The sequence below is a fragment of the Arabidopsis lyrata genome (assembly GCF_000004255.2).
Source record: "Arabidopsis lyrata subsp. lyrata unplaced genomic scaffold ARALYscaffold_8, whole genome shotgun sequence".
Taxonomy (NCBI): Eukaryota; Viridiplantae; Streptophyta; class Magnoliopsida; order Brassicales; family Brassicaceae; genus Arabidopsis; species Arabidopsis lyrata.
The window spans coordinates 5,576,711-5,603,531 of NW_003302548.1; the positions used below are offsets into that span (position 1 = coordinate 5,576,711).

Here is a 26,821-nt window from a genome sequence, read left to right on the forward strand (position 1 = left end):
TGCGTGGGGCGACCAGGTGGTGTCTATGTGAATAAAAACACGAAACAGGGCTCGGAAAATGTATCGGTCCAAAATAGAGAGAAGGATGGGGAGAGCTCTCTGTTGGGATCGAATGACAATCTTGATCAGGGAGAGGTAGAAATGCAGAGTGATCCGTCAAAGGAAGTGACGGGTCTAGTTCAGGCATAATGGTGTGCCCCGGTGGTTCTTATCTCATTTGATAGATCAATGAATTGTCTTTTTTGGAATTGCCGGGGGGCAAACAAACCCAATTTTCGGAGATCGATTCGGTATATCTTGAAGAGATATAACACGGATATACTCGCATTATTTGAGACACACGCATCAGGAGATCGGGCGAATAGGATCTGTCAGGGACTGGGATTTGACAATTCTTTCCGTGTGGATGCGGTGGGACAAAGTGGGGGATTGTGGTTGTTGTGGAGGACAACGGTAGGAGAAGTATCTGTGGTGAAGGCTACAGAACAGTTTATCCATGTCTTGGTGAAGAATGGAACAGAGTTGCTACACCTAATCGCGGTTTATGCTGCTCCATCAGCTAGTCGTAGAAGTGGCTTGTGGGGACAGCTAAAAACTGAGATTGAAGGGGTGAGTGAACCATTGATTGTTGGAGGAGATTTTAACACAATCTTGAGGTTGGATGAGAGGACTGGTGGCAATGGAAGTCTATCTCCAGACTCATTGGCTTTCGGGAATTGGATTAATGAGTTAATGTTGATAGACATGGGATTTAAGGGGAATAAATTCACATGGAGACGAGGTCGTTCTGCGCATACTTACGTAGCTAAGAGGCTTGATCGGGTCTTGTGTTGTGCCCAGACAAGATTACGTTGGCATGAGGCAGTGGTGACTCATCTTCCGGTGATGGCTTCTGATCACGCTCCATTGTATATGCAGTTGAGCCCAGAATCGAAAGGTAATCCGGCAAGGCGACCCTTCCGTTTCGAAGCAGCCTGGTTGAGTCATCCCAGCTTTAAAGAATTGTTGGCTAGTTCGTGGAGATGTGATCTAAGCACTCCAGAGGCGTTAGAGGGCTTACGGGTTAAGCTTCAAAAGTGGAATAAAGAGGTGTTTGGTGACATAAGGCAGCGTAAGGAGAAACTGTTGCAAGATATTAAGAAGATCCAGGATTCACTCGATGTGAGTCAAACGGATAATCTGCTGAATCAGGAGGAGATTCTTATTAAGGAGCTCGATGTAGTGCTGGAACAGGAGGAAGTGCTCTGGTTTCAGAAGTCTAGGGAGAAGTGGATTGCTTTAGGAGACCGGAACACAAAGTATTTTCATACCTCTACCATTATCAAAAGACGGAGGAATAGAATTGAGATGTTGAAGAATGATGAAGGGGTGTGGATCTCAAATACCAATGAATTGGAGGAGTTAGCAATTAATTATTATCGTCGCCTCTATTCTGGTGAAGACCTGGACCAGGAGGTTGATGGGCTGTCACAGGTTGGATTTGCAGAATTAAGTAGAGAGGAGAAAAATAATCTCTGCAAACCGTTCACGAGCCGAGATGTGGAGGAATCAGTGAGGAGTATGGGGAAGCTTAAGGCTCCGGGTCCTGATGGATACCAACCAATTTTCTATCAAAATAATTGGGATTTGGTAGGTGATTCAGTGGTTAGATTTGTGCTGCAATTCTTTGAGACACAAGAATTGCCGCAAGGAGCAAATGACGCATTATTGGTTTTAATTGCGAAAGTGATGAAACCGGAGAAAATAATGCAATTTAGACCGATCAGTTTGTGTAATGTTCTCTTCAAGACTATTACGAAGACGATGGTAATGAGAATGAAGAAGATTATAACAAAACTCATCGGACCGGCTCAATCCAGTTTTATTCCGGGTAGGCTTAGTACGGACAATATTGTTGTCGTACAAGAGGCAGTACATTCTATGCGGAGGAAAAAAGGGAGGAAAGGTTGGATGTTGCTAAAACTTGACTTGGAGAAGGCGTATGATCGTATACGATGGGATTTCCTTGAGGATACGCTAAGATCAGCGCGACTACCGGATAGTTGGGTACGATGGATTATGCAATGTGTGACGGGCCCGTCTATGACATTGCTGTGGAATGGGGAGAAAACAGAACCTTTCAAGCCGTCAAGAGGGTTGAGACAAGGAGATCCATTATCGCCTTATCTCTTCGTCCTTTGTCTTGAAAGATTATGTCATCAAATCGAATTTTCGATCGCAGCCAAAGAGTGGAAACCGATAAGTTTATCGAGGGGTGGACCGAAACTGTCACATGTATGTTTTGCAGATGATCTAATACTATTCGCGGAAGCATCAGTCTCACAGGTTAGAGTAATTCGGCGTGTTCTAGAGCGCTTCTGCGTAGCATCAGGACAAAAAGTTAGCTTGGAAAAATCCAAGATCTTTTTCTAGGAGAATGTTAGCAGAGAATTAGCGGGTCTTATATCGGCGGAGAGTGGAATCCAAGCAACACGTGAATTGGGAAAGTACTTAGGGATGCCAGTGTTACATAAACGGATAAAAAGGACACTTTTAGTGAGGTTTTGGAAAGGGTGTCATCGCGTCTATCAGGCTGGAAAGGACGTTTTTTGAGTATGGCGGGAAGGGTAACTTTGACGAAAGCGGTCTTATCATCCATACCAGTACACTCAATGAGTACAATATTGATGCCGCAACACTCATTAGATCGTTTAGACAAGATGTCTAAAGATTTTATATGGGGGAGCTCACCGGAAAAGAAAAAACAACATTTGATCGCATGGGATCGGGTCTGTTTACCAAAAGCAGAGGGGGGACTGGGAATTAGACAAGCTAAGAAGGTGAACAAAGCTTTGTTGGCAAAACTGGGATGGCGTTTGCTACATGACAGAGTCAGCTTATGGGCGTGTGTGATCCGAAGTAAATATCACGTGGGGGATGTCCATGATCAGAACTGGACCAAACCAAAGTCTACTTGGTCTTCTACATGGAGAAGTCTGAACACGGGAATGCGAGAAGTGGTAATCCCAGGTCTGAATTGGGTAATTGGAGATGGAAGACGGATCCGATTTTGGTCAGACAAATGGGTGTTAAATACACCACTGCGGGACTTGGCGATTTGTGAAATACCAAGTGGGCTTGTGGAGGTGTCGGCTCGTGTCCTATGGAAGGAAGGAGTAGGCAGGGATTTAGCTAATATCGAGCCTTATGTCCCGCATTCTATAAGGCTAAGATTGGCAGCAGTTGTTCTTGATAATGTCACGGGGGCGAAGGACAGATTGTCTTGGGGAGAATGCGCCGATGGGAAGTTCACAGTGAAGTCAGCCTATTCACAGTTGACAAGAATGGAGACGCCAAAACAGAGCATGAGTGTTTTTTTTCAGCGTATATGGAGAGTAGGAGCTCCGGAGAGAATTAGGTTGTTTCTTTGGTTGGTAGCTCACCAAGCAATAATGACGAATGCAGAGAGATACAGGAGGCATCTAGGGGATACGGAGATATGCCAAGTCTGTAAAGGCGGGACTGAAACTATTATACACGCGCTTAGAGACTGCCCGGCTATGGAAGGTATTTGGACCAGGACTGTTCCGTTAAGGAAGAGACAGAGCTTCTTCGCATCATCCTTGTTGGAATGGTTGTATGCGAATCTAGGGGATGAGACGGAGAGAGATGGTAGCAAGTGGTCCACGAAGTTCGCGGTGAGTGTTTGGTGGGGATGGAAGTGGCGGTGTGGAAATGTTTTTGGGTCAAATGGTCGTTGTCGTGACAGAGTAAGGTTTCTTAAGGATCTAGCTCAAGAAGTCGATGTGGCATATTTAAATATGGCGGGAGAGGCAGGGCAGCCACCTCGGGTGGAACGGCTGATCTGTTGGAAGCCTCCACGGGATGGTTGGATGAAGTTGAATACGGATGGGGCCTCGCATGGAAACCCGGGGTTAGCCACAGCGGGAGGAGTTATGAGAGATGGGGATGGGAATTGGTGTGGCGGTTTCGCCTTGAATATAGGTATATGTTCAGCCCCTTTGGCCGAGTTATGGGGCGTTTACTATGGCCTATATATTGCTTGGGAGAAACGAATTCGCAAGTTGGAGGTAGAAGTGGATTCGGTGGTGGTGGTCGGTTTTCTTACGATAGGGATTGAGGATTCTCATCCATTATCTTTCCTAGTACGTTTGTGCTACGGCTTCTTATCAAGGGACTGGTGTGTCCGTATTTCTCACGTGTATAGGGAGGCCAATCGTCTAGCCGACGGATTGGCGAACTATGCGTTTTTGTTACCTTTGGGTTTTCACATGTTTCAAGGACGACCGGAGTTGATGAACTCGATTCTTTGTGAAGACGCTCGAGGATCTGCAACTCCTAGATTTGTTAATTTGCTTTTCAGTTTTAAATAAATGGTGGGAGACTTATCTCCCCCTTTCATACCAAAAAAAAAAAAAGTCTTACTTACCACATTCAAATTTAAGAGATGATATATCTTATATTTGGAAAATGATATATTAGCGACTTAAAAAATTATTTTACAGAAAACCCACCTTTTAATGATATAAACTGCTACAAACGCATCTCGAAACTTGAATGGGTAATTCGTATATTTGGAAAATGATATATTATCCGTACTCTTACGATTTTACCCGTTAAAGTAATTGCTGGAAAGTGGTGTAAATTTGCGCTAAGTATGGAACAGAAACAGTTTCGAGATTGGTTATTGCGGGCATCGTTTGGAGGTTGTAATGATGTCCGATCGAGCTGAAACTTTGTGGAGTTGTTCATGGTATTGTGAGCTAGATAATCAACGGTGGGATTACGTTTTTAACGGTTAGTTCTTGACTTATGATTATGTTTCCGAGACAGATTTCATAGAATAAATGGTGACGCGTTTGTATTGTTGGTTGGGTAAACGAGCTCGGTTTGAGCTGAAGCTTTGCAGGAGATTTCATGACTCTTGGAGTAAGGTCTTGGTGGATGTAGAACTACAGTGGAGCTAAAGACCATGTGGTTGCAGTTAAGACATTAAGTTTGTCTAAAGGAGAAAGGAGTCGAGAGATGTTATACATCTTCAACTAGGCTAAGGTGAGGGTGGTATTTGCGAAGCATAGTATCATTTTCTTTTGTTATGCTTCTTGACGCATGATATGTAGGCTTAGATCTGATTGTATAGGATACGATTATGTGATGTTATGACTTGATGATTGTTAAGTTTGATATGTGTTAGTATGATGTTTGATAAGGTGATGTTATGTATGAGAATGTTAAGTATGATTATGAGTATGTATGAATGATGGACAGTGATGGACCGACGGGTTAACAGCTGGTCAAGAACGGCTGACGAGCCCGGAATGGGAGTGTCTGAGCCGCGAGGGCCAGCCTCCACTTGGGAGGTTCTAGTCATCACGAGGATGACTGGACCTAACGATGTATATGTATGGTTATGTGGTTAAGAGGGAAAAGGGCCTATTTCCACCCCTATTATTTGGACGGTTCCGTTTCTTACCTACACAACGAGTTGGTGCTTATTTCAACAGTTTTCGTAACAAATTTCAAATTAACTACCCATACTCTGTGTTTATAGTTGAATTCAACATTGACTCAAACGGACGTTAGTCAACCGTTAAAATAGTAGAGTCGGATGACACGGTGGCAATTCAAAAGAGGGAAAAGGTCCTATTTCCACTCTTACTATTTGAACGGTTCCTTTTCCTACCCACACAACGAATTGGTGCCCATTTCAACAGTTTTTGGAACAAATTTCAAATTAACCACTTGAAATTTGTGATGACAAGATTATTTTAAGAAGATTTAGCATTAACTACAAAACAGTAGTTGGCTTTATATCCATGATTTAGATATAAAATAAATTTAGTCACCTATATTGTTATAAAGGTAATTCTGAAAAAAGAGTAGCTCATTCAAAAATGTAAAGCTACAAGCCTACATAGTTTTTCATCTAAAATATCAGTTGACAGTGAATGAATTAATTCATTATTAGGGATAATATTATCATACATTGGAAAGGACAAGGGATCTTGACTAGTATATAAGATATATGGGCCTCTCCACTCATTGCCAATTGGTTTTGAGTTGGAAGCCCATATTCTAATATTGTATCAGAGCCCGATCCGTACATGTCCAAATCCAATCCACCATCGGCCCGGCCCAATAGTTGGCCCGCCGGTCCATGCCCGAGCATACCGAGATCAATGGCTAGAGCCATCATCTCGAGGGGGCGTATTAGGGATAATATTATCCCACATTGGAAAGGACAAGGGATCTTGACTAGTATATAAGATATATGGGCCTCTCCACTCATTGCCAATTGGTTTTGAGTTGGAAGCCCATATTCTAATATTCATATCTCGGTCCGATATGGAATAACAAAAAATAATAATTGGTCCGCTCTGTTTTTTAATGGTAAAGTTGAAAATTTCCTTTAAATATATACAGATCTGTTTTTGATCTGCTAAGTTTTTGAATTATCTTGAATAATTGACATTAGCCATGAACTGTTTAAGTTATATGAGATCTAGTTACCAATTTACCAAGATCTAAATTATGCTTTAAATATATATCATATATACATTGTAATTCAGTGTCACTATATATTAAATCTGAATATAGAGTAGATCTTTGCGAATTATATATAAGACATTTTTTTTTTGATAAAGGATTAAGAGATGAATATCTAAACACTTGATGGTGTTGATATTATTTTTATTGGTGTTTCATTCTAGTAGAATGTGTTTAATGTTAGTGCTGCTAGATTTATCTTTTATCACCGAAATCTAAATAAAATCCTGAATATAAAGTTGTCATAATTACACAAAACGATGCTGGAAAATCTGTGTTATTGATATAAGATGGCTACATACATATATATACTAGTTAGGGAACACTAACCCTAATTACATAAATATTAAACCTAATAAAGCCCATAATCAAAGGCCTGATCCGATTCTAATCATAGGCCTGATATCTGTGCATGAGTCGAAACATGTTGCGTTGAAATAGTACCCTTAACAATCTCATCCCGCACAATATGACAATCAACCTCAACATGTTTAGTCCTCTCATGGAATACCGGATTAGCACTAATATGGATCGCAGCTTGACTATCACAAAACACGCTCATTGGACGTGTCATCACAACTCCAAGATCCGTCAACAAACCTTTGATCCACAAGAGCTCAGCAGTGAGCATTCCCATAGCTCGATATTCTGCTTAATTTGAAATTTGTTCCAAAAATTGTTGAAATAGGCACCAATTCGTTGTGTGGGTAGGAAAAGGAACCGTTCAAATAGTAAGGGTGGAAATAGGACCTTTTCCCTCTTTTGAATTGTCACCGTGTCATCCGACTACTATTTTAATGGTTGACTAACGTCCGTGTGAGTCAATGTTGAATTCAACTATAAACACAGAGTATGAGTAGTAAATTTGAAATTTGTTACGAAAACTGTTGAAATAAGCACCAACTCGTTGTGTAGGTAGGAAACGGAACCGTCTAAATAGTAGGGGTGGAAATAGGCCCTTTTCCCGTGGTTAAGATGAATGTCATGAATGTTGTTATGTTTAGCAAGTAAGAAATATTATGTGATTGCTAGTGTCTAAGTTTATATGTTATGATTATGGTTGTATAGCTTAAGAAAGTGTTCTATGTTTTAGTGGGCAGAGTTGATTCCCCTCAATGAGTATTATTTACTCACCCCTTTTTCCCCTCTTTCCTCAGGTGAATCAGCTTCATGAGTTGTTGTGCAATGTTTTGTTCGTGGGTGAAGTTTAAAGAAAATGTTTTGGCAAGATCGGATGAATAACATGCTGTCTTGGCCTATATGGCGGGACGAGTGTTACAATATCCATGGGACGGTATAAGTTTTTTCGTTCGATTCTTTTTTCTAATTCCTTTATATGATTTTGCACTATGTCTCTTATCCTCCTACTCTTAAACATCAAATTAACTTTTAAATCATATATATGAAAGGAGGCTATCTCTCTCCATCCTTTCGCCTTGTCAGCACGGGAGAGAGTGCCACATGTCCTTCAAAAAACTTAAACTTCTCGCCTCCTTATCTACGTTTTAGAAGCTGGGAAGCTTGAACATTCGATTGAGACCCATCACCTTCATCTCTAAATATGATATAACTGATCCCATGCTACCCTTGATTCTCCCAAACTTCATAGTCGTCGGCACCAATAACATTCAAATTCTCTATTATTCGACAATTGAACCGAAGGCTTCATATCCAGCTTCTCGATTTTCAGGAGAAGAAGACGTGATGGAAGAGAAACCACTCGGAAAGGGCCTCGATTCTGGCATTTACAAGGTATAGAAAACGTAGGTTCTAATTTCAATTGTTACATATGGTTTCTAGGGTTTTTAGTTGTCACATCCATGGGACGGTATACATTTTTTTGTTCGATTCTTTTTTCTAATTCTCACTTTTAGTGGTTTTGGACTGTCTTGGTTTCTGATTGGCCATATCTTCATTTTTCCTTAGGCTTTTGTGGTCGCTTCTAAAACCGAAAGGAGCAGATTGGATGTGAGCTTTTTGGAATGTGATGATATATCGTGGATATCTGGTTCTGAAACTTGAGAAGAGTTTCAGACGAACCCTAGGCTGAAGTTAAATGGCCCAAGATCGATTTCAGGTTCTCATTGTTACTTTTGGTGTTTTGATTTTTCTGGGTTCTTACGATCTTTCTAACTTCTAAGGTTAATTATGATTCTCATTTGTTACTGTACTTCCTTGGAACCATATGAACTAAGAGTTTAATGTTCAAGGTTTTGTCTATCTTGTTAGTTGTAAGATTGTTTTAGTTAAGAGATTAGCTATGTGTCAGTTGCTTATTTCAGTTTTCATGGTTTGTGTTAGGTCATGCGGAAGCTGTTCTTTATGTTTCATTTATTCCTGATGGCAAGCAATTAGCAAGTGGGTTAGGGAACACCATTGTTAGGCTTTTGGATCTTAAAAGTGAAACACCATTGTTTACTTTCAAATGTTAAAAGGTTCCCTCGCTATCTTCCTGCATTTTACTCCCCTCTGTAGCTTTCTATTAATAGTTATAAATTTTGTGTAAATGAGTAAAAAGAAGAGCAGTTTTGGAAACTCGTTTACTAATTAAATTAGTAAACTTTTGTGTTTAATTATTTGTTAGCTTTACGTGTATATATATGTTCAGATGTGGGGAAAGATGCTTCTTACTACGTTTCTCAGATAATACTTTCACTACAAGTTTCATTACTACCATTGAGTATCTCTTCTTCTACAATGGTGGTTTACTTAAAGATTATCTAATTACATTTGTGTCTAAGTTTGTGTATTACTACCTTTTTTTTCCTGTTCCAGAATTGACTTCAAGATAAGAACTGTTGAACTTAATGGGAAGCGTATCAATAACGTTTTAAAACTATAACTACAGGTAATGAGACGGATTTAACGTTGTTGCTTGCAAACCAGCTTCTTCCTCTGTACGCATTGGAAATCATATTCTGTGACAAAACCATTCAACAAGATACCTTAAGTTTTCTTATTTATTGTTTAACATTCATATGTTTTGTGCAGAGAAGAAGAAACATACTCGGATTCTGGAAACAACATCTCTTTGGAAGGGATTTCTGCAGAAATTTGTCAACCCACCCATCTGCATCAAGATCAAAGATGACTTCCCTGTTTATAGAGTCGATTATGAATACTGATAAAATGTTAGTTTGATACCCTTGAAGGCGATCATGGAGACTGCGAATATGTTGAGTAACGCAAAGAACCAAGTCGTAAAAGCAAATCCTGTCGCTCTTAGTTTCTCTGAAGATTTCAGCACCATGCTTATGATCCCAAGCCTGTGACACTGACACACACCACCAATTTTGTAAACTAATTACTCTGCTTTATAACAACTCAAAAAGTGTGCACACACACACCAATTTTGTAAACTAATTACTCTGCTTTATGGAATTATCTATATAGTGTCGTCACACTTTATCCCATTCTAGCTAGGGAAGAAATAACTTAACATTCTAAATTTATAAACGTCCAAATAGATAGATACACACTGCTTATTTGGAAATGTATAAGGAGGATCGAAGGCGAAGCTGATGAGAAGCCTCGTGTTTTTGTAAGCCTTTCTTGCTCGATTGCGAAGTCGGCCGGACGACTCTAACTACGGACTTCAATTCCGAGAGAGGAAGACATGTCAGCCCCTTGAAATCAATTTGGATGTCATTGTGGTAGTCTTGGTCTTTGAACAACAGAAGCGCCACTTCTCGATCAGACAGTTGAAACAGGGACCCGTCGTTGCTCTATATATGGAAACCACTGATCGACATCTGTTTCCGTTCGGTAAGAGACCGTCGGAACTCCTGCAATTCCAATCTAATGCAACACACACAAGACTGATTATGACATCGACACTGAGATACACACTATTGAACTTCTCAAACACTTACTATTGGATTGTACCGGTTACTTGCATTTTGGTTTAGTTAGTCTAGATAGACTCTGGTTTATTTGACTGGTTTAGTTTAGCTACACTTGTATATATTGACAATTGTACAGTTTTACTTTCTTAAGAAATAAGATTCAACAAACTTTCTCTCAAGCTTCTCTCGCTCTATCTTGTAACACTTACATAAAAATGTACCCCAAAATGTTTCTGAAATAAGATGCCATCTTTCTTCTGACCATTTAGAAGAAAAAAGTATCATCTCCAACCGATATATAACTTCCTCTAGATTTAAGGTAAAAGAACAAGCAACTTGCAAGATGTTAAAAACAAAAAAAAAAAAAAACTCCCGATATTTCGAAACCTACAATATACGAATGTTAGATAGTGACAACAACTAAATATTAACCTATCCAAGAATTTGAGACAATGCTTAGATATTTTTAATAGTGATGTTGTGTCATATTTTATATTTTCAGTGTAACAAAGAGATTTAGAAATTTACCCCGTTTTAATGTTCTAAGCATACAAAAATGCAAAAAAAAATAACATATAAAAAATTGAATCAATGAACTGAAAATTCTTTGGTTTTTTAAATGCAATAATATAACTGTATTTTGGTTATATAACGTAAAATAATTGAAAATTTAGTTAAATATAAACCCGCACGTAGTGCGGGTGTTCACCTAGTTATCTTATAACTTTTGTGTATATATGAAAACAATTTTTGGATCATTCTTCATTTTAAAAGAAGCTAAATACAAGGTAGATATATGAATATAACAATGATGTAACATATTGTACTAAATAGAGGTAAAAATTGTTTTGATTTTATCTCGAGGTAAATTAAAGTGCTGAAATATAATATAAAACCACTATTTGAACATTTCCTAGACTATTATTTGGCGGATTCGGATTCGGGTTAAAATAATTGTGTAAGTACAAGTAATTTCAGATGATTTTGAGTAATTAAGTAATTTTATTATTTAGATAATTATAAATGCCTAAATGGATAATTTGTATATTCACATATTTACTCAACTCGTACTCTTACAAGGTAGAGTAAATTATTTTGATTCAAACTGATCATTTGTATAATCTTTCTTGAAAACATGTATACATCTATCTTAAACTAAAATTTAAGTGTTTTTCAGTTTCTTAAGATTATGGGTAAAATTTAGCGCAATATTTTATTTAAGGTGTTTTGGGGAAATACTTCGCTCTAAGAACTCGAGTAAGGAGTGACTGAGGCTCTTTTAACATCATCGAGCTTCGCATGGCTAAAAAGAAGCTAAATACAAGGTAGATAGATGTATATATCAGTGATGTAACATATTGTATTAAATAAAGGTGAAATTGTTTCAATTTTATCTCGAGGTGAATTAGTGAAATATAATATAAAATCACTATTTGAACATTTCCTAGACTATTATTTGGATTCAGATTCAGGTTAAATTATTGTGTATCTATTGTGTACAAGTAATTTCAGATGATTATGAGTAATTTTAAGTAATTTTTATTATTTGGATAATTTTATATGCCTAAATTGATCATTTGTATATTCACATAATTTCTCGACCCGTACCCTTACAAGGTAGAGTAAATTATTTTGATTCAAACTGATCATTTGTATAACCTTTCTTGAAAAGATGTAGATTTATTTTAAACTAAAATTTAAGGTTTTTTCAGTGTCTTAAGATTATGGGTAATTTTAAGTTAATTTTCTTATTTGGATAATTTTAAATACCTAAATAAGTAATTTATAATTATATATTCATAGAATTACTCAACATGTACTCTTACAAGGTAGAGTAAATTATATTGATCCAAACTGATCATTTGTATATTCCTACCAAAAAAAAAAAAAAAAAAAAAAACTGATCATTTGTATAAACTTTCTTGAAAAGCATAGATTTATCTTAAACTAAAATCTAAGATTTTTTTTTTTCAATTCCTTAAGATTATGTTTCCACTCTTTAACTTACCATTTCTCTTAAACACAAAAATTGAATATGTTTTCCTAATAAGTATTCCAAATTTATTTTAGCTAAAATTTAGAGCGATATTTTATTAAATTTTACGTTTACAATCTTATTATTGAACTAGGATCGGACCCACGGTCCACCGCGGGGGAATATTAGTTTACATAAGTTGAGTTTAATATTGTGTGTGTGTTTAGTAGAGCGAATCGTATAGTATACTTATAAATATTCATAATAACGAATTGTAGAGAAAATGCTAAATTGTTTATATATAAACCCATCATATTAATTATGATTTACAAAATAGAACTTTGTGTTTTAGAATTCTGAAATTAGACGATTCATGGGAATTAGAGCAGTCACTTTAGGTCAAAAACCGCGGGTCGAGTCCAAATCATCTCACTATGGGGCAGAATTGGGAAAATATATTAAACCCGCAAATAAGCGGGCCACATGGATTAATTCGCAGTAGATCATAGGTTTAATGGGTTTTTATCCGCGGGTTGGCGGATCAGCCCGCATGTTAGTATTTATTGATAAAATTATAATTTATTCAACATGTGGTAATTTAAACAAACTTTTAATAGTATTTTTATTTATTTATTTATTTTAGTAGTATTTTAACTTTTGGTTACTTTAAAATTATTTAAACAAAATTCACGGACAATCCCGCAAATCCGCATACATTCGCGGGACGGGTTTGTATTTCATATATGCTATATGCGGGTCGTGCGGACCAACTAACTACAAGTCAAAATATTTTTTGCCTTTTCGCAAAACGAGCATAACGAGACGAATCAATTCGGTTTGACAGCTCTAATGGGAATATTATTTAGTCATACAACAAAATGAAGTTTGGACATAGGAATAATAGAATATGTATCTTATTTGTTAGATGAGAGATTGAAGATGAAATATAATGATTAAAAATTAATTATTAATTTTCATGATTCACAAAATTTAATAAATACTTATCATCTTGTTGAATAATTCTAAATGATATTCAAGAAATCTTTATAAATTGAAAATTAAACTTGTTTGGTAAGCTATAGGTATGAAAATACCTTAATTTTGATTTAATCTAATTAAATTAAAAATATCAATTTAATTTATAAAACAGATGGGTTATTTGTGATAAATTTTCTAGAAATCTTTAGAAGCAAGTAAGATATATTTCAATTAATGATAATTGGCTAAAATGAGCGAAATTAATGACAAAAACGTTGATTGCTATGGAATTAGTTCCAAAAATATATGAACAAATTTATTATACGTAATTAATGTATAATATTGTTCGGAATATGCTTTTATAATTAGTTACCATAAGTACAATCAGATTTTTTTGATTTCCATAAATATTTGATTTTATTTAGATTATCATTATTAATTCTAATTTATATTCCAAAAAAATTCAAAGATCCGATTTCAGAATTTCGGATCAATTTTCTGATTTTAACCCGACTCATTTTCATTTGTACTTCTCTTTTAATAGTATAGAGATATTTTATTTTAATATTCACGTTAATAGATATTTTCTCATATTCAATATGGTAAACATAATATAAAACTATAAATAATATATTTACAAATGATAAATTTTTGATAAATTAGAAGTTCATACTACATGCAATAATCACATATTAGTTCCACCCTAAATAAATGATAAAAATAAAAATCATAAAATATCTTTATCTAATAAATTAAACGTTCATAAAACCAAAAATGTCTCAGAACTAGATTTTAACCCGCGGTACACCGCGGGATTATATTTTAAACAAAAACTTGAAAATTTATTTTTTTTGAAAATTATCTATAGATATAATCTATTGTTTTGTTTGCTTAAATGTACTTAAAGTATATATCATAAATATTATCCCGCGGTAAACCTCGGATCGATTTTTATAACTAAAATTTTTAAATTTTAAGTTGTATTTGTTTTGTTAATATTATTTGTTTTATTTAGTGTTTAAGATTATGTAATTGTATTTGATTGTTAGTTCTAGGATTTCACCAGTAGTATATCATCTCGTATTAATATCGATCCTAACCTGCCCTACCATATAACCCCGTCCCGTGAAATTAAACATCATTTTATTATATTTCTTTTTAATAATATTTTTATTTGAAAAACATATACAATTCGAGTCAATTTATAAGTTTACTTTAAAAAACATATATTTGTAATTTTTTATTATAATAAAGTAATAATATAGAGATGTTGCTTACTATAGTTGTAATCAAAACCAACAAAACTCTAAGTAAAAAAAATGTAATTTAATAAAAAAAAAACGTAAAGTAAAAAAATTGGATGATTATATATACATATATGATTGCAATTGTATGTTTTATAACACATTGGTATTATATATACTATATTGTTTATGTTAAGGAAGTTATACGCTTCAGTATTTATAATAAATTAGTGAAAACATATATTTGAGAGAGTCACGTTGTATGTAAATTTGTAGATGTTTTATTTGTCGATTTATAATAATCTATATATACATTTTTGGATCACAATTAGCAAATAAATCCTGAAGTTGAGAAGTATTTACAATGACATGCCACTAGCATTAATTATTTAAATTTGTTTTATTTTTATTTTTTGGACAAAGATTTGATTTGTTTTATTTAAGTAAAGATTTTTAATTGAAATTTATTTCTCATATATTTAGCAAAAGTCTCTACAAAATCTTTCCTTATCTATTTAAGTAAAGATTCTGAAATCAAATATGTTCTCAACAATTTACCAAAAATCTCTACACAATCTTTTTAAAAATCTCGACTTAGTTAACTTCTGATTTTTATCTGCAAAAAAAAAATTAATTGTAACGAGTGATGTAAAAATCGGGAATGTTGATACTACAATTTCTTCTACTTTTTTTTTTCATATAATGAAAATTATTTTTTAGGGATTTTTTCTTAAAACCTCTAAACAAAACAAAGGGTTTCAAAAGATTGCTTCTCTTTTGGCGGGTCGATCCGCAAACCCGCAACTCTCTACGGGCTTATCCGCATGAACCTGCAACCCGTAGTGGATAAAAATATTATTCAAAAAAAATAACAAATGATGTTTAATTTTACGGGACGGGGTTATATGGTGCAACGGGTTTAGATCAATATTAATATTAAACAATATACTATGGATGAAATCCTAGAATTAAAAATCAAAATTTAATTATAAAATCAGAAACACTAAACAAAATAAACAATATTAACAAAACAAATACAACTTAAAATTTTGCAAAATAATTTTTTAGTTATAAAAAAATTGACCCGCGGGGTAAAATCTAGATTTGGAAGTTTAAGGAGAAATTTTTTTAAAAAAAATAATAGTTCCGCGGTGTACCGCAAGAAAAATCTTTCTCCTAAACTGAGGCAAGAAGAAGAAGAAAGTCAAATGTCGTTTAAGTGTATATATAGATATACCATTTAAACCTAAAACACAATTAATATACTCAAAATTATTAATATAGATATATGGATGGTACATTTATAAAATAGGTCAAAATATTATATTATATTCTCTATTAATAAACAAAACTAATTATATTTAGATTTTTTAAAAAAAAATTATAGCCCCGCGGTGTACCGCGGGTTCAAATCTAGTATAGAATTAAATTTAAAAGGTTTTTTGTAAGTGAACAAAAACATATTTGATTACTATATAATTACTGACTTAATAATAGTAAAAATTGTCTGTTTAATTTTATATGGACAAAGGAAACAAATAGTTTTGAATAATTTATTTTTGTACTGAAGTTATATTTATCTTACTTATTTTATAGATCTGTCGATTTTTTTTTTGGTTGAATATGTGTGTCTATTAATTAAATAAACAAAAAATTAAAAGACAAATAAATGTTTGCGGATGAATGTCTAACATGAGAAAACAATTAACTTTCTTTCTCAAAATAAAGCTCCTTTTTATTTTACAATGACATATTAACATTTTAGCCAAATATATGCTAACAATTCAATTTGTTCTATAGGGAATCCAAATCGAAGCTAAATACGCAAGGTATATCTTGGCCATGACGACAACTAAAAGATAGTTTACAATTACAAAGATAAGTACTCGTCACATATTATTACTCTCTGTCAATACATAGACTTACTGAATTTTGGAAATGACGAATGTTTTCCATCGCAGGTGAGGTTAAATTATCTGAAACAACTAATAAAAGTATTAAGTTGTCATCTATTTGATATGAAACCAAGGTTAGTACCAAAGTAAACAAATATGGTTTCATAGCAAGTTAAATTTGTCAATGTTATATGGTAAAATAACTTCGACTTAAACTATGTTCATTTTATATCTTAAACTAATTCAATAGATAACTAACATAATCAAACAAATAAAAATCATGGAAAGAGTAAAATTTTGTTGTACTATTTTATCTGAATCTAACTCAAGAGTTTCAGCAGTGTTACTGGTGTACTGACACCATGAGTGAAAGATCTTAGTTAAAGAACTCTTCACACGGTCTTATAGGGGTGAACATCTTTAAGGTATGCAAATGTAGCGTACATTTGAAGACAAAGCAACGTTTGGAGATTTTTATCTTTAGTTGGTATAGTGTGTTTGACGATGAGATGAGAGGTAATGTTAAAGAGTAGTATATATAGGCGTCACACATTAGGTCATAAATTTTTCGGTGGCCAATTAAATTATACTTGATACCTTAACTAAAAAAGAACAATATATTGAATCGGATTTTCTTTGGAATATGCTACTATGACGATTTGATCTGTAATTAATCTCTATACTATTAAAAGAGAAGTACAAATGTACATGGGTCGGGTCAAAATCAGAAAATTGACCCGAAATTCTGAAATCGGATCTTTGAAATTTTTTTGGAATATAAATTCGAATTAATAATGAAAAATCGAACTAAAATCAAATGTTTATGGAAATCAAATAAAATTTGATTGTACTTATGGTAACTAATTATAAAATCATAATGCGGACAATATTATACATTAATATATTTGTTCATATACTTTTGGAACTAATTCCATAATAATCAACGTTTTTCACATTAATTTTGCTTATTTTAGCCAGTTATCATTAATTAAAAGATATCTTACTTGCTTCTAGAGATTTCTAGAAAATTTATCACAACTAACCCATCTATTTTATAAATTAAATAGATTTTTTTTTATTTTGGTCATGTAAATTAAATAGATATGAAATATATTTAACTAATTTTAATTTAATTAGATTAAATCGAAATTATGGTATTTTCATACTTATAGCTTACCAAAGAAGTTTAATTTTCAAATTATAAAGATTTCTTGAATATGATTTTTAGAATTATTCAACAAGATGATAAATATTTATTAAATTTTGTGAATCATGAAAAATATTAATTATTTTTTAATCATTATATTTCACCTTTCAATCTCTCATCTAACAAATAAGATACATATTCTATTATTTCTATGTCCAAACTCCATTGTGTTGTATGACTAAATAATATTTCCATTAGAGCTGTTAAAACGAGTTGATTCATCCCGTTAAGCCTGTTTTGCAATAGGCAAAATATATTTTGGCATGTAGTTAGTCTGTCTGCACGACCCGCGGTTAGCATATATGAAACACAAACCCGTCACGCGAATGTATGTTGATTTGCGAGGTTATCCGTGGATTTTGTTTAAATAATTTTAGAGTAACCAAAATTTAAAGAAATTTATAAATTAGAAAAAATTTAGAGATTATAATCTTTATATCATTATATTTATAAATATTATAATTTCATTTATTAAAAGTTTTTTAAACTACCACATGTTGAATAAATTATATTTTTATCAATAAATACTAGCGGGGTGATCCGCCAACCCGCGGATGAAAACCGATGACCCACTATGAATCAATCCATGTGGCCCGCTTATTTGCGGGTTTAATATATTTTCCCAAATCTGCTCAATAGTGAGATGATTTGGGCTCGACCCTCGGTTTTGGACCTATTTTGACTGCTTTAATTCCCATGATTTGTCTAATTTTTGAATTTTAAAACACAAAATTCTATTTTGTAAATCATAATTAATATGATTGGTTTAATTATAAACAATTTAATATTTTCTTTACAATTTGTTATTATGAATATTTATAAATACACTACACGATTCGTTCTATTAAAAACATGCACAATATTAAAATCAACGTATGTAAATCAATATTCTTCCGCGGTGGACCGCGGGTCCGATCCTAGTATAGTATATAAAATCGTTGCTAGTAATATTTTGTGTGGAAGAAATCACGGAATTGGATATGTATGGGTTAGTAATTGTAAGGAGGGTATCACAATAAATATTCGGTTGATTGTAAAGATTTGCTGCGATATTTATGGAAATAGATTTGTACAATTTCGTTTGTTAACTTATTTTTATAATAATTTTAAAATCTTAAAAATTAAATGCCAATGGCATGGACTCCTAAATAAGGTGAAACTCCAGAATTTATTTGCTAAATGTACTCCAAAAATGTATATATAGATACAAAAGTCGTCCAAAAGAGGACATATATTAGTCAAGTTATTTCTATTTTCATAATCATCGTTAATCTCATTGCATGTGATGCAATTATTATTATTCTAATAAGAATAGTGAATCTCCCCCTATAAAAAATATCTGAAATGCCGTCTAAAAAAAGGTAATCTATAAAACTATTTATAAATATCTAAGAATGAGTTGTCTAATTTCCATTGGATAAACAATATAAAAGATAATAAACAACAAAAAAAAGTCAGAGAAGTTAAACCAAAAGCAACAAAATGAAAACAATTTTGTATATATGAAAACAATTTTTGGATAAGTATCATTCTTCATTTAACTATTAAATTATCTTATAACTTTTGTGGAACATTTTGTATATATGAAAACAATTTTTAGATAAGTATCATTCTTCATTTAAAAAGAAGCTAAATACAAGGTAGATATATGAATATAACAATGATGTAACATATTGTATTAAATAGAGGTAAAAATTGTTTTAATTTTATCTCGAGGTGAATTAAAGTGCTGAAATATAATATAAAACCACTATTTGAACATTGACTATTATCTGGATTCGGATTCGGATTCGGATTCCAGTTAAATTATTGTGTAAGTACAAGTAATTTCAGATGATTGTGAGTAATTAAGTAATTTTATTATTTGGATAATTTTAAATGCCTAAATGGATAATTTGTATATTCACATATTTACTCGTTTCGTACTCTTACAAAGTAGAGTAAATTATTTAGATTCAAACTGCTGATTTGTATAACCTTTCTTGAAAACATGTAGATCTATTTTAAACTAAAATTTTAGGGTTTTTCAGTTTCTTAATATTATGGGTAATTTTAAATACCTAAATAGGTAATTTATAATTATATATTCAAAGAATTACTCAACATGTACTCTTACAAGGTAGAGTAATTTATATTGATCCAAACTGATCATTTGTATAACCTATCTTGAAAAGCATAGATCTATCTTAAACTAAAATGTAAGAATTTTTTTTTTCAATTGCTTAAGATTATGTTTCCACTCTTTATCTTACCATTTCTCTTAAACAGAAAAATTGAATATGTTTTTTAATAATTATTCTAAATTTATTTTTAGGTAAAATTTAGCGTGATATTTTATTAAATTTTACGTTTACAATAATATTATTAAATATTTTAATTTAATATTCACATGAATAAATATTTTCTAACATAATATAAAACTATAAATAATATATTTATATCTGATGAAAAAAAAAAATTTGATAGATTTGAATTTAATAAATCAAACGTTCATAAAACCAAAAATGTCTCAGAATACAAAAGTCTTCCAAAAGACCAAAAGAGGACATATATTAGTCAAGTTATTTCTATTTTCATTGTCATCCTTAATCTCATTGCATGTGATGCAATTATTATTATTCTAATATGAAAAGTGAATCTCCCCTATAAAAAATATCTAAAATGCCGTATTAAAAAAGGTAACCTATAAAACTATTTATAAAGATCTAAGAATGTGTTGTCGACTTTCTATTAGATAAACAATATAAACATAATAAACAAATAAAAAAAAGTTATCTATAAAACTAGGAAAAACGGTCTATTTCACCACGAGAAGTATCGCATCATAACAGATAGAGCCCAAACTTTGACCCCGATCCTAATGTCTCTGAAATGGAAGTTCAATTCCTATTTCCCCGCGAGACGAAAGTTCAACACCTAAATGTCCCCGAATCGAAAGTTCGAGAGCTAATACCACACAGAACTGGGTTTAATCGGTTTACTGTATTCAAAACCGATTAACGAACCAAGTAAACCTAATTATAACCAGATTAAACCAGTTTTTTGCCCAATTGCGACCCGACCCGATTAAGACTCTAAACCCAAAATCCCCTTTCACCCACACAGCTTTTGATCAAACAGATCACTTAGAGACAACACACGACAACGCACCAATCCATTCTCATTGCATTTAGGACATCGCTTGAACCGTTTGTCTTGTTCTTCAAACACTTTGGTGCTTCCGTCGCAGTTAGTACAAGGCACAAACCTTGCATCCCCACAGCTACGGCATGTCCCCAAGCGTTCACAAGCAGGGAAATCTTTCAACATCTCTGCTAATTCACCACCATCTCAGATTAAACCAGTTTTTTGCCCAAAATTATCAAAATTAACCCAACCCGATCCAACTTCTTCTTCTTCACCTGAAAATATTGATAAGCTTCAATTAGTCTCTCTTCTTCGCAATGAAGATCTCTGAGATTGATGAGATTAACCAAATCTGATTTTTGAAGCGGATATGGAGGTGGATTTGGCGGAGCGGCGGATCCGGTGGTTAAGATGGAATCATGGAAGATGATGAAACGTCGTGGAATCTGGCCTCTCGGAGGAGCAGAGAAGATACGTAAAAGACGCAATGGCGAATTCCATTGGAGAGATCGGAAAGCAAAACGTGATCTAAGAATGAGACAGGAGCATAAATTCATCAATTATATGTGTTTAATTTACGCCTAATTTGGTTGATTTGATTTCATAATGGGTAATGAAACAGATGCTCTCTCAATTTGATATATGGAAAGAGGTATAGATTTCAATTTGTTTTGATTTCAATATGTAAATGATTCGTCTTTTTGAGGATTTGATTTGAAAAATCATGAAAAATATAATCTAGTTTCAAAGGTTATTAGATTTATACTCTTCAAGTCACATCAAAACTCAAGAGATTGAAGATAATGAATTCAAAAAGAAAGAAAGAAAAAAACAGAAGAGGGAAGAAGATGAAGAAAACTAATAGGGTGAAGAAGAAAGTTGGGTTGGGTGGGTTTGGTCGGGTCATGTTCAATTAGTTGTTATTGGATTGAATTGGTTTAATTTCGTTTTTAGTTGGTTCATCTTTGTTTGGTAAACACTAAACCGAGCAAAACCAATATTTATGGGTAATTAGGTGAAAACTATGGATTTAGGGAGATTTAGGCTTCAAACTATGGTTTTAGAGACATTAGGACCGGGGTCAAAGTTTGGGCTCTATCTGTTATGATGTGATACTTCTCGTGGTGAAATAGACCGTTTTCCCATAAAACTATTTATAAAGATGCGTTGTCGACTTTCTATTCGATAAACAATATAAACATAATAAACAAATAAAGAAAAGTCAAAGAAGTTAAACCAAAAGCAACAAAAAGAAGAAAAAAAAAAGAATAATCAAGTGAGAGGACGGTGGAAGATACTATGTTGAAGAAAATATCTTTGATATTTTTTTTTGTTAGCAAAAAAAAGTTTCATTCCGCCAACTTGACTAGTGATGACGTGGCAACTTTACCCACGTGTAAAAGCGTCTACAACTGTATTGATATTTTCCCTCTTGATATTTTCTTCTTCTCCTTCTCTCTCTCTCTCTCCACAAAGATAAGCCAACAATGGCTGGTGATTACAGAGGACGCTTTAGTAGCCGTCGTTGCTCCGACGACTCTGACGATTCTTCCGACGATGCTTCTTCCGTGGAGGGAGAGACCGCTTCTTCCGTGGAGGGAGAGACCACTTCTTCCATGGTATGAATTCATAATATACTCCATGTTTTTGTTTTTCTTATTATTATTGCATGTCTGGTTTTCTTCACCCGAATCGGAATCTCTTCCGTTTTTGCTTCTCAGATCTGAAGTTTCACGGCGATTTAACGTTTTTGATAGAACTAGTTTGTGTTTTGTTGATTATTGTGTAGAAAATGAAGAGTTTAATCGAACAAATAAACATGAATTGTTTGGTTTCAGTATTGTTGATGAATTTGGTTACTTCTTTGCCATGGTCATGGTTCATTGTAGAGATAATTAGTTGTTTGGGTCTCAAAAGCCTTTAGGATCACCTGAGTTATCAAAAAAAAAAAAAAAAAAATCTACAAGATTTTTGGAGTTGTGTGATGAAAAATTTGTGTCAAAATCATCATTTTTGTAATAACTGAGTTTTTATTCTTTCTAAACTTTGTGGTATGTAGTACTCTGCGGGGAAAGAGTATATGGAAACAGAATGGACCAATGAGAAGCATAGGTTATATCTTAAATCTATGGAAGCTTCATTCGTAGATCAGTTATATAACTCTCTCGGAGCTCTAGGGAAGAACGAGAATGTATCGGAATCGACGAGGTTCGGTAGCGGTAGAAAACCGTCTCAAGAGCAGGTATGAGACGTTTTTTTAAGAGATGATGATGTGTTAATGTTGGAAGATTTTGAGATCATTGAAATGTATGTTTTTGGTATTATTAGTTCAAGGTTCTTCATGATGGTTTTTGGCAGAAGATTAATGTGAAACAACCTGAACATCGGATTAACGGAAGACACGGTAGTTCTCATGAGTTTCTTAGGAGTCCGTGGATTAAGCATTATAAACCGTTAGTCAAGACGCAAATTTCGGTAACGGATGAGCCCGAAAATCAAGTTGTTAGCAGCTCAAATGGGAAGAAGGTAATAGTTATATGCAGCTCTGGTTCAGCCTCAAATCTCAAGCAGATATGCTCTCATTCGCGTGACCACGACCAAATCAGCGTTGGAGAAGGTATTAATTTATCAAAAACGGGTTTTATTCCGATGTTCAAATATGTTGTTTCTAGTCTAAATTTGTCTTGTGATGTTTTAAAGCAGAGGTATCGGATCAGAACTTTGTCAACGAAGGAACAAAAGGCGAAAATGGAAGCTCGAAGAAGATGAAGACAGTGATGAGTGAATCGCCGAGTACCGATCAGGTAACTTCTCCCTCTACTATTAGTTTGATCATATCACTGAATGTGATGAGTTTACTGATCCAAATTTTTCCTTGGCATAGGTTGTTCCACTTAATAAACTCCTGGAACATGACATAAATTTGAAGTCTGTTTCTTGAGAGGTCAGATCGTGAAGCTTTTATAAGGAGAATTTTGTAATGTATATATTTGCATAACTATAAGTCAAAATTACTATCTTTAGTTACAAGTTTTTTCCTCATATATCCCTAACTTGATGGTTTAGTGTTGTTACCACTATGGTATATAATTTCAAGTTCCATAATTTTCTTTTATGTGGTTCACATAAATAATAAAAGTGGTTTGTCGAATAAGGAAAAATGAAATAAAAAATTTGAGACGATTATTACACAAACGGCGTCCATTTGGATAAAGCTAATTAGCTAAGGGTTCTATGTGTTGGAATCAAACCTTGATTAATTGTAGCTAATTAGCTAAGAGTACTTGAATTTGGAAGAAAAATGTAGGAATAAGAGAGGAGAGTGAATAGGATCAAGAAGAGAATAAGTAGGTGACTCAGGCCCGGTCCACATGGTGGGACGGCACAAAGCTTTCATTTTATTTATAAGAAACAAACACAGAAAAGTTTATATTTATTTCAAAATAATTAAGTATAATCCAAAAAATAAATATAAAAGATCCAAAATTCAAAAACAAAATTTGAATAATCCCAATATATTAAAATTAATTTTGTTTTCATAATAAAACACCAAAAAAATTAATTGAAAAATAGTAAAAATATATTATATTTATGATAAAAGGTTCAAAAACAAAAATCACAAAGGTTCTCTGTTTTCTTGGGCCGGCGCTATGTCTCACAAGAGGAAGAGTCGATCTGGCGAGTGAGTGAAAAGACGAATGTTTTTGTGATTGTGTATTAGAGACTTTTGGGCCACTAAGTTGAATCAACCCATTATGCTAATGGGTTTAATCATTGAGTCCATCAAATATGTTTTTCTAACACCAGGGATAAATAAAAAGCTTTTGACGGTCTGATACTCTGATTGGTTAAAATGCGATGGTTACTGGTGCGATTTCAAGCGATTTAAATGACTGCTGCAATCAGTGAAAACGGACGCGTTCGTGAATGATTTGTGAGTAGTTGACAGCAGTTATAATAGCGGTTTAACATAAAATCTATTAAAAATACATACAATATACAATTTATATAGAAAACCCAAATACTGTGCTATAATAATAAAAATTTAAAATGCTTCAACTAATTAAAATATTTGGAACATTTCTCATATACATGAAATATTTTAATAATTATATATATTAACTAAATACTATGTTAAAATAATATATAATTATAATTGTGACCAAAAAAAAAAACAAATTATTGGGTTAATTTTGTCCGGTTCCGGTTCAATCGGTTCTTTTATCCAATGTCAATTTGTAATCCACAACCAATACCCGGTTTAGGTTTATTCAACAATTATAAAAACTGAAACAAATTAGTACTCTGTTTCTATGTTTTCTGGTCAACATATTACTCTGCTAAATCTCCCCCAAAATAGAAATAGATAAAAAATGAAATCATGAGCAACGAAATAAGCTAATAGGGAAGCGTGCCAGTCTGTAACAAAAATCTCAATCTTTCCATACTTATCGATCACGTCATCTCCTTTGTCTCCATTAACCTAACTCCATCCTTAAAAATCCCAATCTTTCACCGATTTCACTACACTGCTCAAAAAAAATGGCGAATACCCAACTCAAATCTGATGCAATCATGGACATGATGAAGGAACATCTCTCTTCCGACGCCGGGAAAGATCTCACGGAGAAGATCGGTCTTGTTTATCAGATTAACATTGCTCCAAAGGTTGGTTCTTTTTTTTTAGAATATCATTTATCTTTATGTTCCTCTGTTTTGTTTTTATGTTGATTGTGAAAGATTTGGAGTTTCAGAAATTAGGGTTTGAGGAGGTTACTTACATCGTTGATCTGAAGAAAGGCGAAGTCACCAAAGGTTAGCTTTTTCGTTTTGATTATGGCAAAATTTGATTTTGGGATTATGGCAATTGGGAATTCAATAAGCAGAATCTGAAAATTTGATTTATGATAAAAGTGAAAATAATTGGGAATTTAGAAAAAAGAGAATCTTGAAATTTGATTTTTACACCAAAGGTTAGCTTTTTCTTGTTGATTATGGCAATTGAGAATTCAAAAAAGAGAATCTTGAAATATGATTTTACACTAAAGGTTAGGCTTTTCTTGTTGATTATTGCAATTGTGAATTCAAATGAAGAGAAACTGAAATTTTTGTTCAAGATGATAAGTAATTGATTTTTCGACTTTTTGTTTATGGTTGATCTTTGAAATTTAGGGAAATATGAAGGAGGGAAAGTGGATGCGACGTTTTCCTTCAAGGATGATGATTTTGTCAAAGTTGCTACTGGGAAGATGAATCCTCAGATTGCTTTCATCAGGTTTGTTCATTCTCTCATTCCTCTCAGTATCTCATTTACTCTGCATTACACATGTATGTTTAGCAGTTTTAACAGGTCTCTGAACCACAGAATCCAACAAACTCAAGCTTTCTCCAAAATTTTATCTTGTGTCTGAACCACAATCTACCATTATAAGCTTTTGTGTGACTTGTATTTGGTCCAAGAAGTTGATCTCTGAATCCTGAAATATGTCACTTCTTTTGCAATACAGAACTATCTTTAGCAGTTTTATCTTATGTCTAACCAACAAAATCTGTGACTTGGGTTTGGTCCAAAAAATGGATCTCTGAATCCTTTCATATGTCATTTACTCAGCATTACAAGTATGTTTAGCTGTTTTATCTTCTGTCTTTACGACAATCTTTAGAAGTTGATCTCTGAATTTTGTGAATGTTGAATGTTGATGCAGGGGGGCGATGAAGATCAAGGGTAGTCTCAGTGCTGCGCAGAAGTTCACCCCCGACATCTTCCCAAAGCCTTCGAAGTTGTGAGCACAAAAAGAATGGTATTGCAGCAAACCCTAAACTCAAGCTCAATTTATGTCTTCAAAGGGGTTGGCTTTTTAGTAGAGAGGTGGAATTTTTAAAAGCTATGTTAAAGAACTAGTCAGAAATAAAGTTCTCTTCAAGTATCTTTTGTATTCTCTTTATCTTTGGAACAAAAAATTGGTATTGGGTTTTAATAATATGAATCTTTTCTCTTTGAACAT

General features: G+C 33.5%; 3 protein-coding genes across 11 annotated transcripts; all 3 read left to right on the forward strand.

Annotated features, from left to right (window-relative positions):
- The first annotated feature begins 1,761 nt into the window (after positions 1-1,761).
- LOC9299799 (putative ribonuclease H protein At1g65750) lies at positions 1,762-9,959 on the forward strand. 6 transcript variants are annotated; one of them, XM_021016065.1, is made up of 6 exons: positions 1,762-5,052; positions 7,704-8,298; positions 8,473-8,623; positions 8,848-9,226; positions 9,322-9,394; positions 9,538-9,959. In XM_021016065.1, exon 1 carries the CDS (start codon positions 2,595-2,597, stop codon positions 4,371-4,373), a length of 1,779 nt encoding a protein of 592 aa, XP_020871724.1. In that variant the 5' UTR covers positions 1,762-2,594; the 3' UTR covers positions 4,374-5,052; positions 7,704-8,298; positions 8,473-8,623; positions 8,848-9,226; positions 9,322-9,394; positions 9,538-9,959. The 6 variants fall into 6 exon arrangements, with proteins under 6 accessions (XP_020871724.1, XP_020871725.1, XP_020871728.1 ...); XM_021016066.1 differs by having other exon boundaries at positions 8,848-8,981; XM_021016069.1 differs by having other exon boundaries at positions 8,848-8,904.
- A 12,298-nt stretch (positions 9,960-22,257) lies between these two features.
- LOC9301549 lies at positions 22,258-23,858 on the forward strand. Of its 4 annotated transcripts, none has more exons than XM_021016186.1 (5): positions 22,258-22,435; positions 22,876-23,058; positions 23,175-23,433; positions 23,517-23,620; positions 23,701-23,858. In XM_021016186.1, exons 1-5 carry the CDS (start codon positions 22,304-22,306, stop codon positions 23,755-23,757), a joined length of 735 nt encoding a protein of 244 aa, XP_020871845.1. In that variant the 5' UTR covers positions 22,258-22,303; the 3' UTR covers positions 23,758-23,858. The 4 variants fall into 4 exon arrangements, with proteins under 4 accessions (XP_020871845.1, XP_020871844.1, XP_002863724.1 ...); XM_021016185.1 differs by having other exon boundaries at positions 22,259-22,411; positions 23,145-23,433; XM_002863678.2 differs by having other exon boundaries at positions 22,260-22,435; positions 23,145-23,433; positions 23,520-23,620.
- A 1,303-nt stretch (positions 23,859-25,161) lies between these two features.
- Positions 25,162-26,820, forward strand: LOC9299801 (non-specific lipid-transfer protein-like 1). The gene is made up of 4 exons (XM_002863679.2): positions 25,162-25,484; positions 25,571-25,631; positions 25,989-26,091; positions 26,522-26,820. Exons 1-4 carry the CDS (start codon positions 25,359-25,361, stop codon positions 26,601-26,603), a joined length of 372 nt encoding a protein of 123 aa, XP_002863725.1. The 5' UTR covers positions 25,162-25,358; the 3' UTR covers positions 26,604-26,820.
- Position 26,821: the final 1 nt, after the last annotated feature.